Below are 14,823 nucleotides of genomic sequence, written 5' to 3' on the forward strand. Positions count from 1 at the left end.
GCCTGTAATCTAATCCTCCTTTATCTCCTTATGAATATTTTTATTCTTCTATTCATTTCTTACCTATCCCTCTTTTATTCTGTAACCCTAACCCTTTCTTCCTTCTATACCCTAACCCTGTCTTATCTACTATAAATCCTCTTCTCCCCTTTAACCCCGCCCCTAACGCTTTCCTACCTCCCTCTACCTAAACGCTGCCCTAATAAACCCCCCGTGAATACTCCTTTATACTGTTAATTTGCATCTCTTACCTTCTAATACCGCCCCTAACAATTCCTTTCCTACTCTACCTCCCACCAAAAACGCCCCTAATAACCCTTAAACTGAATCGGCTCTAAAACAATCGTAATCGCTTCTTTTACACTTCCCCCCTCCCCTCACCAACATCTCCCTATATTTTCCTCGCTTCGCCCATTATCCGCCCCTTTGCATATTCCCTATCCATTCCCCTACCATCCTAATTCCCTACCTCACTACTCTACCTCCCTAAACTCCTGTTGCCGCTGCTGTATTCACCTCCGCCACCCGCCTTGTCGCTCCTGCTCCTGCTCCTGCTGCTCCAACCCTCCCTGCCCCTCCTCATCTCTCCTCTCCACCACATCCATCCTTCCCCTCTCTCTCTTCTGTTCCTCTCTCTTCTTTCCTTTCCTCTTCATCTATTTCTATCTCTCCTTATTTTTAATCTAATTTACTCGCTTTTATCACTTAATCTATATAACATCTACTAAATACCCTAACTCGGAAACTTTTCCTATTGCCACTATATCTTCTCTCTTCTTCCCTTTACCTCGGCCTATACCCTTCTCTGCAATAACCTCTGTTGTTTATTGTTCTCCTCTATTATAAACGGCTGACTCTAATAAAACTCTCTTATTAACCTATTCGTTTCTGTACACCTAACCCCTACTTGCTCTAAAACTGTCTTACGAATCCCTCTATTAAATTTACTTTAACTCTCTGTTCTACTAACCTCCTATCTATCCCTATGCTACTCTATTCTTGCTTCCCTATACTAATCCTAACAACCTTGCTATAAATACCCTCGAAACTAACAATCTTTTATATCTGCTGTCTAATCTCCTCCGTATCTATTATCTTCTTATTGCTTGTATACACACGTTATACCATTCGCTATACTAAACACAACCTAAATACTTCTTCAACTATCTCCTTTGCCTACTACCTCTTAGTTCTCTAATACTGTTGTATATTGTGTCGGCTCTGTCCTTCGCCTACCGCCGTCTATATACCGCATCGCATTATCTACTACCCTATATACCTCTATCACTATTCTGCGTCGGTAAACTTAAACTCTACCTACTGTATGCACGTCCAACACGGCCTGCCTCGTCTTACTACTGTTGCTTAAATACCCACTATGCATTATTGTACTGTACCTTAACTCTATCCTTATCCTTATTACTACTGCTGTTCTTGCTACTCTCTCTTTACTTGCTCTATATTTTTCTTTACTTCTCTTTCTATTTTCTTTACTTCTCCTTCTTTCTCTTTATCTTTTGCTTCTTATGTCCTTCTCTATAAACTTCCTTATCTTTCTCTCTCTTTCTTCTTCTACCTATCTTCTATTCCCTTTACTATACTCCTCTTAAATTATATCGGGTTTCTTTTATTCTTCTTTCTTTTCTAACATCTCTTTTTAATATTATTGAAACATAATCTCTTATATCTTTTTTATTTATATCTTCTTCTTATGACTCTACTTTTATATAAACTTAATCTTTTCTTCTATCTTCTTATTAATGTATTCCTAATAACTTGCTCTGTCTTCTACTACAATCCTAATCCTTAAATCCTACTTAATTCTATGCTTGATTTCTTTCTTAAACACTATCTAATATATACTACAAACTATACCTGTTTTACCTACCTCATCTATCGATTATGAATCTCACCAACTTTATACTCTCTCTTTTCGAATCTTTCTTTTCTTTGCTTTATACCTGCATACTTATTTTTAACATAAATAACTCTTCTTTAAACTTTTGCTCTTACTATACCCTTACTGTGCTTATTACTCTTACTACTGTTACTATCTTTGCCTCTATTATAATTACTCTTGCTTCTACCACGGCTACGGCTGCTATTCTTGTAACTTTTCCTTCTATCGCGACTATCACTCTTACTGTCTATTCAATTACGGTTACGGGTTCTACTATTGCAACTCCCGCTGTTCCTGCCGTCCTTGCTGCTTTTAACATGCTCGTTATTACTCCTACGGCTACTACTACACCTGTGTTTACTGCCGCTTCTACAAATATCGCCACTGCGGCCCCTACGCTTCCTATTCTTGCTATCCACTCCGTCCTTGCTGCTCTCGCCATTCCAGCTGCTCCTGCTGTCCTCGCTGCTCCTGCTCTCGCTAATTACGCTCCTACTATTTCCGCCCTTACTGCTCTTACTCCTGCAGCTTTTACTCTTAATGCGCCTACTCCTACGGTTACTGCTCTTATTGCTGCTACTCTTAATGCTCTAGCTCTCACTGCTATTGCTCTCGCTACTCTCGCTATTCTTGCTACTACTACTGTCCCTGCTGTCGCCAACCTCGCTTCTATCGCTATCCTTACTGCGACCACTCTCCCTGCTCCTATTATTTTCGCTGCTTGTAACACCCTCGTTGCTGCCGCCTTTAAAGCTCCTACCCTTGCTACTCCTGCTATTCTTACTGCTCCTGCTCCTACGGCTCTTACTTCTACGTCCTGCTCTTGCTACTCTTACTCCTACCGCTCTTACTCCTCCGCATTCCGCAATCCTCCCTATTACTGCTTCTGCTCTCGCCACTTCCTCTATCTCTACTATCCCCGTCCTTCTTGCTGCTCTCGCTTTCCCCGCTGTTCCCGCTGTCTCTACTGCTCTCTTCTGCCCCTTACCTCCTACGCCTCCTCCACCTGCGGTAACTGCGGTTTCGGCGGCCGCTACCGCTCCTCTTGTCGCTGCTCTTACTACCCTCGCTACTTTCGCTTTCCTTGCTGCTCTTAATATCTTCGCTATCAATCCTACGGCTTCTGTTCTCGCTGCTCCTGATACTCTTACTATCTCTACTGTCCTTACTTTGTCCCTTGTCCTTGTAACTTGCACTGCTCTTAATATTCTTATTACTACTCCTACTACCCCTGCACCTGTTGCCGCTTCTGCCCCTGCTATCCTTGCTGCTTATAATATCCTTACTTCTACCTCTTACCTCTTACAGCTTATATACACCTCCGGCTACTGCTATTGCTACTGCTACTCTCCTACTTTCGCTATCCTCGCTACTCTTACTGTCCTTACTATCCTCGCTGTTCTTACTATCCTCGCTGTCCTCATTATCCTCGCTGCTTCCGCTGTCCTTACAATCCTCGCTGTCCTCGTTGTCCTCGCTGCTTCCGCTGTCCTTACAATCCTCGCTGTCCTCGTTGTCCTCGCTGCTTCCGCTGTCCTTACAATCCTCGCTGTCCTCGTTGTCCTCGCTGCTTCCGCTGTCCTTTCTACCCTTACTGCCCTTACTATCCTCGCTGTTCCCGCTGTCCTTGCAATCGCTACAATTAACTTAATAGTTAATTCCCTTGCCGTTCGCCCCTTTCTTGCGCTGCCCTTGTTGCTCTTACTGTCCTCGCAATCATCGCAATCACCTTAATTACCTTAATTGCCTCTATCCTCGCGGCTACACATCCTGCTCTTACTGCTCTTGCTACTCTTACTTCTATCGCGCCTGCGGCTCCTGCTTTCCTACTCTCGCTATCCTCGCTTCTCTCACAGCTGATCCCGCTATCCCTACTATCCCCGCCGTCCTCGCTGCTCTCGCTGCTATCGATATCCTCGCTTCTGCTCCTCACTCCCCACCGCTCCTACTACGCCTGCGGCCGCTATAACTACTTCTGCCCCTGCTCTTGCTTTCCCTACTGCTCTCGCTGTCCCTGCTGTCCCCCCACTGCTCGCGCTACTCTCGCTGCTTCTCACTTCCTACCGCTGCTACGGCTTCTACAACTCCTTTCGCCGCTGCGGCTCCTGCTCTCGCTGTCCTTACCGTCGTCGCTGCTCTCGCTACTCGCTCTGTTCTCGTTACTCTCGCTATATGCGCGGCTCTCGATGCTCTCGCTGCCAACGCTACCTATCATGTCGCTGCTCTTATTTCTCTCGCCTCTCTCGCTCCCTACGCTCTCGCTACTTGCCATCTCGTTGCTCTCGCCTGCCTCGCCTGCCTCGCTCTCGCTACTTGCCATCTCGTTGCTCTCGCCTGCCTCGCCTGCCTCGCTCTCGTTGCTCTTGCCGCTCTTGCTGCTCTCGCTCTTGCTGCTCTCGCTATCGGAGCTACTCTCGCCGTCGTCACGACCCTCGCTTTTCCTCCCTGCTCAAGCTGCTATTACTGCTTTCGCTACCTGCCATCAAGTTGCCCTCGCTGTCCTCGCCATCCTCGCCATCCTCGCATCCTCGCCGTCGTCGCTGCCCTCGCTATCGCCACTATCGCCACTGTTGCAGCTATTGCTCTCGCTACCAACGCTGCCTGCGCTCTTACTGCTCTCGCCGCTCTCGTTACCTTCTCTGCCCTCGTCTTTGTCGTTGCTCTCATTGCTCTCGCTGTTGCCGCTGCTTTCGCTACCTCTAATATCTTTACTACCCTCGCCTTCGTCACTACTCTCGCTGCTCTCGCCTTGATCACTGCTCTCGCTGCCCTCGCCTTCGTCGCTACTCTTACTGCTGCTACTATCGTCACTGTTGCTGCTATCTCTCTTGCTGCTAACCCTGCCTACGCTCTCGCTGATCTTGCTGCTTTGCCTTTATCGCTGCTTACACTATCCGACCTACTCGAGCTGTTGGAGCTACCCTCGTCAACGTTACAACTCTCTATATTTCCTCTACTCGCCTATTAATCTTGTAATCCAACAAAACTCTCCTGCTAAGTTATTGCTCTCAACCGTCTCTAACAATCGCTTTTTTCCTAAAAACTCAAACAACGTCGGCCCTGCTCCTGAATTACTAACCCCGAACTCCTCTAACCGCGCCGTCCATCGGTTTCCTACCTCGCTCCGCCCTAATGCTATACTTAATAACCCGCCTATTAATACCCCTCTATACTGGCAATCCCCGTCTTGGACTCTCTGATATCGCCCAAAACTATTCCTTTCCCACCGATTGCATATCTCCTGCGCAGTGATCGGAATGGTCTGGTCTGACTTGGTCTTGGTCTGGTCTAGACCGCCAAGACTTGGTCTGGTCTGGCGATTTTTTGAGACCGTGGTCGGACCGGTCTAGATGATCGGACCGGTCCGGCTATAAATAGGTCCACGTGACTAGATCTTAGACTAATCTAGCCAGAAAATTTAGCACAATATGAGTCATTAAGATCAAGGTAAGTCTTCTACTTACATAGAACAATCAAGTCCTTAACAACCTACTTATATACTATTGTTATGGAGCCTTCAACACCAACCTCACCGTCCCCATCGAATATTATAAGACTAGATTTAACGTCTCTTACTCCATCTCCTATCCCCACGTCATCACCCACCCCTATACTATCACCCACTCCTATTCAATATCACGAATCTCCAGATGAGTTCGTGCAGGGCGGTATCACGTACGTGAAACGTGCAATAATTGCAAGGAAGGATTTCCGTCAAGGTACATCACACATCTGGAAGTACGGACTCCAATACATTCGAGATAGCGATAAGAAAGAGGTGTATTACTGCCATGAGTGCAGGGTTGGGAAGAGCAAGCAAGAGTTGTTTGTCATCAATGGCACTTCTAGGATCCGGAATCACCTGGAACAGAAGCACCAGATTGATCCCCAGAGTGGCATCAAGCGAAAGGGTTCTGTACGGAAGTCTATAATCGACCAGCAAAAGGATGGGGCTGCTTCCAGCATCTTTTTCTGGAAGGAGTCAGTAGAGAAGTTTAAAGAGCTTCTAATTCGTTGGATTGTGTACTGCCATATCGCCTTCTTTCAATTAGAGAACCAGTACTTTCGTGAACTACTCCTCTTTTTAAATCCGGCACTACTCAACCACCTCCCGAAGGCTGCGAAGACTATCCGAAGCTGGGTAATGAATGCATTCATATCGAAGAAGCAACAGCTTAGGGAGGACCTACACCATTCACGGAGTAGGATCTCTATCTCCTTTGATCTCTGGACTTCACCAAACCCTTACGCTATCCTAGGCGTCGTCGCTATGTGGATTGATACTACCGGCATGCGACGTGTTACCGCTTTAGGTATGCGACGTATATACGGCGAACATACTGGAGAGAATCTTGGATCGGGGTCCTTGAATTGCTGGAAGAATACGACATTAGCGGAGATCAGATTGATACTTTATGCTGGATAATGCCTCGGCAAATGATACCGCTGTTGAGTTTATACTCAAGGATCTCTGCCCATGGATGAAGTCAAAACAACGTCGTCATCGCCGGCTGCGTTGCTTGGGCCATGTCATCAACCTCTGTTGCCAGGCGTTCCTTATGGGGCGAAACTGTGAGAAGTATCTTGCGAAGCTGGAGAAGCATCATCAACGTGGCGACTATACGAAGGTGGAAGAGCTCTGGAAGAAGTTCGGATGTTTGGGTCGTCTTCACAACCTGGTGCGATACATCAGGCTTACTCCACAACGGCGTGAGGAGTTTGCTACAATTATTATCGGCGGAGATCTTTCGCAATTCGACGGGCTTGAGCTTATCCAGAACAACTCGACCCGCTGGAACTCATGGTTTTATTCGATTACACGTGCATTAAATGTTCGAGAACGTTTAGAGCTCTTCTCGGCTCGTCATGTACCTGGAAAGGGCTCCGTAGGGATCGCGAACTTTAAGCTTGATGGACAGCACTGGTTTGAGCTTGAAAAGATTGAACTCGCTCTCAAAGACTTCTATGCTGCAACTTTGCTTTCTGAAGGTAAGAAGACGTCACTTGCGGACTGGTTTTCAACTTTGGACTGCCTTCTCCGGGAGATAAGCGAGACGAAGGATCACTACCACGACATCCACACTGAGGACGATAACAACTTTACATGGAAGTACCTTCAAGGCTGCGCTGATGCTGCTTGGTTAAAGTGCGTTGAGTACTATAACAATCAGCAGCTGAATTGGCAAAATCGATTCCCTGAAGATACTGACCTTCCACCGGCATATTATGCGGCTCAAATCCTTGATCCATATCGCAAGTGGGGATGGTTCAGGCAAGAGTGGGTTCTTCATGGCGACGAAGAGAAGAGAGGTGGTTTGAAAACGCACAATTAGCGGTGAAGCATCTCTGGGAGACAGAGTATAAGGGAAGGTACCCTGTCGAGATGCTGCCACCACCAGCCAGGAAGGAGAGAGATCCTGACCCAGCATTTGATCGCCAGCGGGAACATAAGCGCATTCGAATAGACGCTCCAGTTTCTACAACTGATTTGTATGAACAATACATCTCTACTGACCGGCTTCATAACGAAGAGGCAGGTTGCAATGAGGCTATTGCGTACTGGCTATCTCGCTACGACTCCCAACGAGATCTCGCTCGCTTCGCTCTAGACATGTTTGCGATCTCGCCTATGTCGGATGAATGCGAACGTCTTTTTAGTAGCGCGAAGCTTACTATCGTCGATCGCCGTGGTAGGCTGAAGGCAGATATTATAGAAGCGTGCGAGTGTCTCCGGGCCTGGTATGGAAAGCCCCAAGCTGAGGGGAACAGCGATATCGAGGATAGTGAGAACGAAGACGACTAGATTGACAGTCAGTAGTAAAACATTTCCTCGGCTTCCTTCTTTGCTTCAGCCTCATTCTTGGCGGTCTTGTTGGTCGGACCGGTCTGGTCGGACCGGTCCTTATGTAAGCACCTGGTCTGGTCTGGTCTGTACCCTCAGACCAGACCAGACCAGACCATTCCGATCACTGCTCCTGCGGCACTCCACACCAAAAACAGCCCGAATAACGCTCAAACTTAATTGTCTCTTCCATCCTCTTAATCGACTCCTTGATCCGCTGGCTCTCCTGTCGCCAACATTGCCGTACGTCGTGTGCGCTCGATCCTTGCCCTACCGCCTCGCATAACCCACACCGGTTTATCCATTGCGCCAGCTGCCTACGCAGCCACTCGACGTCGGCGAACTCCTGCTGCCGCTGCTGTATCAATCTCTGTCGCGGGCCGCCTTGCTCTCGTTGCTGCTGATTAAACGCCTGCCGCGCCTCTTCTTGCTCCCTCTCCAATGTCTCCGCCTCTTCTTCGTTGCTGCTGCCGCCCTCGGCCACCTCCACCACCTCCATCTCCTCCACCTCCTCCACCTCCTCCACCTCCTCCATCTCTTCCATCTCCTCCTCCATCTCCTCCTCCATCTCCTCCTCCATCTCCTCCTCCTCCATCTCCTCCTCCTCCATCTCCTCCCCGTCGGCTCTCATGCATACGTCACACCTCTCCTCTCCCTCCTCGCACCGAGCTCGCTCGGCCTCGCGCCTGTCTAAACCCGTCCAACATTACCCGTCTACATGTCGCCGCCTCGTCTATGCCTTCGACGTATGCTCGCACCAACCGCTGCTCCGCCTCCCCCTGCTTGTCATCCGCCGCTCGCTGCTCGCCGTCCTGCACCATCATGATGGCCTCGCTCCGCTCCCCGTCTCGCCCGGCTCGCCCGCTCTCCTGCGCGTAATCCAACACGCTAAACGGCCAATCCATGTGGACAATGCACCGGATATCGGGCACGTCCACTCCCATGCCCAACGCGCTGGTTGCCACAATCACCCGCTGCTTGCCGCCCATGAACTCCTCCAACATGCTTGCCTTGCCAACCGCGTGGTGATGATACGCATGGCACTTGAGCTTCTCGGCTAACCCCTTGACCTTTGGCACTGAGTTGCCGTACACTACAATCTTGCCGCTCTTATACTTTCGGACCTTCTGCTGTACCATCGCCAACACCGTTGCCTCTACCTCCTGTCTCTTCCTCTCCTTCTCTACCCTTACCACCCGGTACGCTATGTTGCTCCGTGCTGTTGGTGCCCTAAACATTCTTACCTGCCCACGCTCAAAATGCATTCGCCGGAATAACTCGTCCTCCTCGCTGGGTGGCAACGTTGCTGTTAACATGACCATCTGCGTCTCTACAGCCACTAGCTTACCTAGCTGCTGCATCTGCTTGCGGAACGTGTACTGCCGGTTTAACACGATATGGCACTCGTCGATAATAATCCGATCTAGCTGCCGCGTCGCTCGTAGCCGGTTTAAAAACGTTGCAAATTCCTCTCCAACTGCCGACTCGGGCGTCACTAACACCACCGCTGCTGCGTCTGGCGGACGCCGACTCTGCCACTCTACGCACGATATCCCTAGCTTCTTGCACCGCTGTGCCATGTCGCCACGCAACGCGATCAACGGCACTACCACCACCGTCGTGCCGCCCTGCTCTGCCCACGCCGGCAACATGAACAACAAGCTCTTGCCTGCCCCCGTCGGCATCACCGCTACTACGGGACTCTCGCCTGCTGTGATGGCTTTGATCGCTGCCTCCTGCACCCCCGGAACTTGGCCTCCTCGCCCATCATGCGCTTCAGCTGCGCTCTCGCGTCCATCTTCCTCAGCCGCTGCCACCGATCCACCCTTGCCTCGTCTGCCTCGCTCTCAAACGGCGCTCTCTTCCGCTTGCTGCTTCTTCTCTGGTCGTCCAAGCCTGCCTGGAAGCCCAAAAATCTATGCCAATCCGTGCTCGATGCCCGGAACTGCTGCCGCCTATCCGCCACGGCCCCTGACTGCTCCATGATCCCTCGCGCGTATACCAGTCCCGCCACGTGCGACGTATGGCCCGCCTGCTCGTCGGCAATCGAATCTCCTGCCTGCTCCTCAGCCCACTCCTTATTCTCCTCGCCCTCATCTGCCTGGAACGCTGTCGATCCACGCAAAAACCGCCGGCTGATGCCAATCGCCATCTCCCGGTACCCGGCAAACGTCCACTCCTGGCCCATCGCGATCCGGCTCTCGCGCTTCAACGCCTCCCGCAGCCCAGAGATGCCAACAATCAAATCAATCAAGCTTCAGGCCCTATACTTGCTTTGATTGACGTTTTCTTGGTGTTGAGCTTGCTTTGATGGGCTTGATAGGTCGATCAGTGAGGCTTGATTGGTGAGCTTGATGGGCTTGATCGCTAGGTAGCCTTAGGAAGCTCCGAAGAGTGAAAAAGGCGGTTTCTGGAGCCAAAAAAAGGCAAAACGAGAAGTTAGTATAGAGTTTCGAACACAAAGCAAAAAAGGCCGCAACTATCTGCTCTAGAGAGAGGTCCTTCTAGGAGCGCGTTTGAGGGAGAATAGCAGTGTTGCGTAGTATATAACCTGAAGTCTTATTGCGCGCGAGTAATCAAGAAAAGATAAGATTGTATCGCTATTGCCGTTGAAACCCAGCTACTCGGGAGTCTCTACGTTGAGCAGAGTGCTCACAAGCTATCCTCATCGTTCACTAGCAGTATATGCCCCCAACAGCAGTATACAGCAGGGACAGTAACCTCTCTAAGGCCTTTGGATAGGATATATCGAAGCTTAAGACTCATTAATCGACGCGGAGGCAGGCGGTATTATTCAGTGGATGGGCGTTGTAAGGTAGGCGAGACGTCTATTTTAAGAAGTAGTCAGCTACGCTCTGCTAGGTATATTGAAGCTGTAAGAAGCAGCTATCCTGATGACCCTAGAGGTCGTAGACGAGGATGGAGATGGGCTGTACTTACCGGAATCGCTAGGTTGCTCCCACGCTGTGAGGTTGTACAACTGCTCAAGGTCGTGATCTGAGAGTTGGCTTGTAGCTGACGTCGGCAGCTTTATGCCAGCGGCATTCCAAGCCCGTACACATTGAAGCGCGGCGAGTAGTTGTGACCCAATCTTGCGCCGTCGCGGAGCAAGTAGATCTCCTAGTTCACTAAACATGCGCTCGCACTCGCAACTGCTCGCTGGAATACTCAACACGTCAATCGCAAAGCGTGAGAGGTCGGGATACTTAGACTGAAGCTGTACCCAGTACTTGATAGGGTTGCCGTCAACGTTAGGGCTGTTGTGCTGCTTACTCGTCCACTTTGGCTCCAATTTGCGCCACCTGTCGTACTCATCTGTGAGCTCATCATCGTCCTCGCTATCGCTTATGATGTACGAGATAGCCTCGTCAATAGCGCCGTTATCACGCTCTTTTGAGGGCTTTGTTGGAGGAGTAGAGGTCGTATACTCTGCCCAAAGAGCACGAAAGTCAGCCATACAGGCGACGAGCCACTCAGGCTTATCACGCCACGCCTTCTCGCAATAGCGTCGATAGTACGGGTGAAGAGCGCAGGCCGCAAAGTACGCGGGTGAGTCGTCGAGTTTACTGTAGTAGTCGTTGAGCTTCTCCCACGCTGCGCGAAAGTTGATAGAGATGTGATCTTCAGGCGCCTCGCGCTGCTCAAAATCAACCCTCTCGTACTGCCGGAGACGCTGCTCAAAGCGCCCCATAAGGAACTCAAACACTGGTATAACCTCGTATATCGCACCGAAACGGCCACATTTGCCTCTGCCTTCAAGGCGCTTTGTAGCATCTTTCAGCGGCTTCAGCACCTCAATATACTCAGTTATAACAGCCCAATCAGCAGCTGTGAGGCCCTTAGATCTCATCCAAGCAGGCGCCTGGGGCTTCTTGTTGTTCTTCGTTCGGGCGTGTGAGTCGGCAACGCGCTGCTGTTCCACGTAGAAACAAACGTAGGAGTTGAACGCGGGTTGTAGTAATACAGCTCTCTCAAACGCTGAACAAAAGGAGTTCCAGCGCGTAACGCAAGGCTTTACAGGCTCGAGTATTTGGAATTTAGCGTCGTCGTCGGCCGGTAAGTCCTGCCTCGCGAGGCGCTGAAAGTTCGCGAACATGTCGTACTGTTGTGGCGTTTTGATGTAGCTAATAACGTCTATAAGCGTGCCTAATGGGCCCTGCTTACGCCACTCGTTGAGGTATTTCTCTTCCTCCTGTACAGCGTTAGAAAGCTTCATTGAAAAGAACAGGTAGACTTACAGCCAAGTTCTCGTCGTTGTTAAAGGCGTCCTTGTTTGAGCCAAATATAATCGACTGGCCAACTAAGTTGATTGTATGAGCGCTACAACGTAGCCGGCGATGCTTAGACTTAAAGCCAAACTTCGCTCCAAGGGTCGCGATAGCAGTGTCGTTATTGAACGCGTTGTCGAGCATAAAGTAGCCAACGTTCTGCGCAGTTATATTAAACTTCTGCAGAGTTTCAGCGACACAATCAGCTATCCTGTCGCCAGTATGGGCACCTGAGAGCTGCGGCAGGTCAATAGCAACGTCCCTAAGGTCGCCCTCAGCCGTGGCAAAGTGAGCGACAATACCGAAGAAGCCACGCTTGCCACCTTTAACGGTCCACCCATCAAAGCTTATATGTATCTTGCTCGCCGCGCAACGCAGCTCATCGACGACCTGAGGCTGCATGAAGTTGTACAGCCTCATCACAAACTGCGCAACGCTTGTGCGACTACTCCAGAGCGCCTGCTCAGCTTCAGGATTCGCGAAATGTATCATCCTGCGGAAAGCTGGATCTTCGAACTGGCAGAGGCGAGGTTGTTGTCAACAAGCCAGCTAACAGCTGCTATTCGAAAGGACTGTACGTCGAAGTTTCCTATCTCGTTCGCAACCCTTTGGCTAACGCCGAAGCCGCCCTTCAGCATCATTTCTAGCGATTTCTGGCCTCCAAGAAGCTGCTGAGGCGGTTGCTCGCCAGCGTTTGTTATTCCATGATCCCTATTTAGGTGCCTCGCAGCAGTACTAGTTGCCTCCGTCGTCTCCGCAAAGCCAGCAGTCGCTGCTTTACGCTTGTGACAGATGTGGCACAGCCAGAATATCCTGTTGGTATTACTGCGGAGAGTAAGCCGATAACCGTAGTTGTATACCCAGCTTTTCTTCTGCTTCTGTGTCCGAAGAGGCTTCATATACCGTGGCAGGCGACCAGACTCCGCAACAATCAATCGGATCGGCATGATTGATTCCTATCTAGGTTAAAGGCTGCCTAATGAAGTAATTCTTTAACCTATATAGGAATCAATCATGTCAATCGATTGATTGTTGCGGAGTCTGCAGGCGACTCCAGTTAATGCCATCAAAGTTATCGGCCATACGCGGGTCGAAGTCAGGCTCTGGCTCGCCTTCATCTACCGCTTCAGACGCCGCTGCAGCTACCTCAGAGGCTTCAACAGGCGCGACAATCGCATCTTCGGGTATAGAGTCGCGCAACTGCATCTCGAAATCAACGCCTTGGCTCGCGGCCAGTATAGCTCGACGCGGCGACGTTGGCGGAGTCTCGCGCTGTGTATCCTCGTCGATAACGAAAGGGTGAGATGGCTGCGAAGCTTCGATAGTTATAGGCTGTGATTTACTGCCTTTCTGGCGTTTTGAGCGACCAGCGGCGGCAACAGGAGCGGCAGCAGGGCGTTTACGAGGATGCCTAGGGTCTGGCATAATAGCAACGGGTAGCACTAGGAATAGAACATGTAGAGAATTGTGTTAATCATTGTGCTACGGGAACTAAGATCTATATCTCCGCCGGCTAACGTTGTGGGCGCTATGCCCTGTACGTACTAGCCTTTAAGTGAGAGAAGATGGGATGGAACCTAGGTTATACCAAAATCTACGACTTCACGTTCTACGATATAGCCAGGATCAAGCCTATCAAGCTCACCAATCAAGCCTGCTTGATGGGCTTGATTTGCTTGTACTTTTGAGCAGTCTGGGCTTGATTTGGCTTGATTGTATTCACTCAATCAAATCAATCAAGCCCATCAAGCAGGCTTGATTGTTGGCATCTCTGATCCCTCGCGCGTATACCAGTCCCGCCACGTGCGACGTATGGCCCGCCTGCTCGTCGGCAATCGAATCTCCTGCCTGCTCCTCAGCCCACTCCTTGTTCTCCTCGCCCTCATCTGCCTGGAACGCTGTCGATCCACGCAAAAACCGCCGGCTGATGCCAATCGCCATCTCCCGGTACCCGGCAAACGTCCACTCCTGGCCCATCGCGATCCGGCTCTCGCGCTTCAACGCCTCCCGCAGCCGATCGGTCGTCCACTTGCGGCCGCTGGGGTCTGCTGGCCACATATGCGACGAAACTGCCTCCTTCTCCCACACCAACGCCTCGAGCCGCTGCTGGAACGGCAACACCAGCCACATATACCACACTACCAGCTCGCCCACCTCGCGCGGCAAATATCGATGGATAATCTTGACGTCGCCGCTGACTTTGTATCCCTTGTGGTACCGTGTCACAAACACCACCATGCCGTCCTCGATGAATATATTGCGATGCCCCCCTTGCACTGTGTTGCTATGCCGTACGCTCAGTAGCTCTGGCCCTCGCGCTGGCTGCCCACCCGTTATATGCATTAACACCGCCAGCTTCTCGCGAAATTCTACCACCCGGTCCATGTATCGCTCTATTGCCTGTCGGTCTACCCCTGACTGCGTCCCGGGCTTCATGAACCGACTCCGGATGCTGGCGCTCTCGCCTACCCGCTCAAATAACCACCTCTCGCCGTTGACGGGCATGTTTGTGCGATGATCCTTCAAAAAGTTCCATCCTGGCCGCTCGTCGGTTGGGTTGTCACGTATGCTCTCCCATGGCACTGCCGGCACCGGCGCTGCCTTGCTGCTAAACATTAACTCCTCTGTTAATAATCGCCGGCTCTCGCTAGCCAGCCCATGTACCATGCCGCGGAACTGCGCCATGCTAAAATGCAGCTCTTTGTACAGCAGCTCGTCGCCAGACTCCGCAACAATCAATCGATCGACATGATTGATTCCTATATAGGTTAAAGAGTTACTTTATTAGGCAGCCTTTAACCTAGATAGGAATC

At 50.5% G+C, this 14,823-nt stretch overlaps 9 protein-coding genes across 9 annotated transcripts; 4 read left to right on the forward strand and 5 right to left on the reverse strand.

Moving 5' to 3' along the window:
* Positions 1–2,217: 2,217 nt before the first annotated feature.
* Positions 2,218–3,634, forward strand: PtrM4_073850 (ComEC, membrane metal-binding protein; the record flags this gene model as incomplete). Its single annotated transcript, XM_066106082.1, has 2 exons — positions 2,218–2,544; positions 2,654–3,634. The coding sequence occupies 2 exons, from the start codon at positions 2,218–2,220 to the stop codon at positions 3,632–3,634; spliced, it is 1,308 nt and encodes a 435-aa protein (XP_065963020.1).
* A 479-nt stretch (positions 3,635–4,113) lies between these two features.
* On the forward strand, positions 4,114–4,868 carry PtrM4_073860 (uncharacterized protein; the record flags this gene model as incomplete). The annotated part of the gene is made up of 2 exons (XM_066106083.1): positions 4,114–4,322; positions 4,388–4,868. 2 exons carry the CDS (start codon positions 4,114–4,116, stop codon positions 4,866–4,868), a joined length of 690 nt encoding a protein of 229 aa, XP_065963021.1.
* Positions 4,869–5,408: 540 nt separating this feature from the next.
* On the forward strand, positions 5,409–6,326 carry PtrM4_073870 (uncharacterized protein; the record flags this gene model as incomplete). Its single annotated transcript, XM_066106084.1, has 1 exon — positions 5,409–6,326. One exon carries the CDS (start codon positions 5,409–5,411, stop codon positions 6,324–6,326), a length of 918 nt encoding a protein of 305 aa, XP_065963022.1.
* A 55-nt stretch (positions 6,327–6,381) lies between these two features.
* On the forward strand, positions 6,382–7,703 carry PtrM4_073880 (uncharacterized protein; the record flags this gene model as incomplete). Its single annotated transcript, XM_066106085.1, has 2 exons — positions 6,382–7,210; positions 7,234–7,703. 2 exons carry the CDS (start codon positions 6,382–6,384, stop codon positions 7,701–7,703), a joined length of 1,299 nt encoding a protein of 432 aa, XP_065963023.1.
* A 772-nt stretch (positions 7,704–8,475) lies between these two features.
* Positions 8,476–9,322, reverse strand: PtrM4_073890 (uncharacterized protein; the record flags this gene model as incomplete). The annotated part of the gene is given in 2 exon segments (XM_066106086.1): positions 8,476–8,481; positions 8,501–9,322. The coding sequence occupies 2 exon segments, from the start codon at positions 9,320–9,322 to the stop codon at positions 8,476–8,478; spliced, it is 828 nt and encodes a 275-aa protein (XP_065963024.1).
* A 113-nt stretch (positions 9,323–9,435) lies between these two features.
* Positions 9,436–9,930, reverse strand: PtrM4_073900 (Drf-FH1 multi-domain protein; the record flags this gene model as incomplete). Its single annotated transcript, XM_066106087.1, has 1 exon — positions 9,436–9,930. One exon carries the CDS (start codon positions 9,928–9,930, stop codon positions 9,436–9,438), a length of 495 nt encoding a protein of 164 aa, XP_065963025.1.
* A 698-nt stretch (positions 9,931–10,628) lies between these two features.
* Positions 10,629–12,957, reverse strand: PtrM4_073910 (Dimer-Tnp-hAT domain containing protein; the record flags this gene model as incomplete). The annotated part of the gene is made up of 4 exons (XM_066106088.1): positions 10,629–10,633; positions 10,683–11,934; positions 11,981–12,526; positions 12,589–12,957. 4 exons carry the CDS (start codon positions 12,955–12,957, stop codon positions 10,629–10,631), a joined length of 2,172 nt encoding a protein of 723 aa, XP_065963026.1.
* A 70-nt stretch (positions 12,958–13,027) lies between these two features.
* PtrM4_073920 (uncharacterized protein) lies at positions 13,028–13,435 on the reverse strand (the record flags this gene model as incomplete). The annotated part of the gene is made up of 1 exon (XM_066106089.1): positions 13,028–13,435. One exon carries the CDS (start codon positions 13,433–13,435, stop codon positions 13,028–13,030), a length of 408 nt encoding a protein of 135 aa, XP_065963027.1.
* A 294-nt stretch (positions 13,436–13,729) lies between these two features.
* Positions 13,730–14,695, reverse strand: PtrM4_073930 (uncharacterized protein; the record flags this gene model as incomplete). The annotated part of the gene is made up of 1 exon (XM_066106090.1): positions 13,730–14,695. One exon carries the CDS (start codon positions 14,693–14,695, stop codon positions 13,730–13,732), a length of 966 nt encoding a protein of 321 aa, XP_065963028.1.
* Between the last annotated feature and the right edge of the window lie 128 nt (positions 14,696–14,823).

Source organism: Pyrenophora tritici-repentis, chromosome 3 (genome assembly GCF_003171515.1).
Source record: "Pyrenophora tritici-repentis strain M4 chromosome 3, whole genome shotgun sequence".
Classification (NCBI taxonomy): domain Eukaryota; kingdom Fungi; phylum Ascomycota; class Dothideomycetes; order Pleosporales; family Pleosporaceae; genus Pyrenophora; species Pyrenophora tritici-repentis.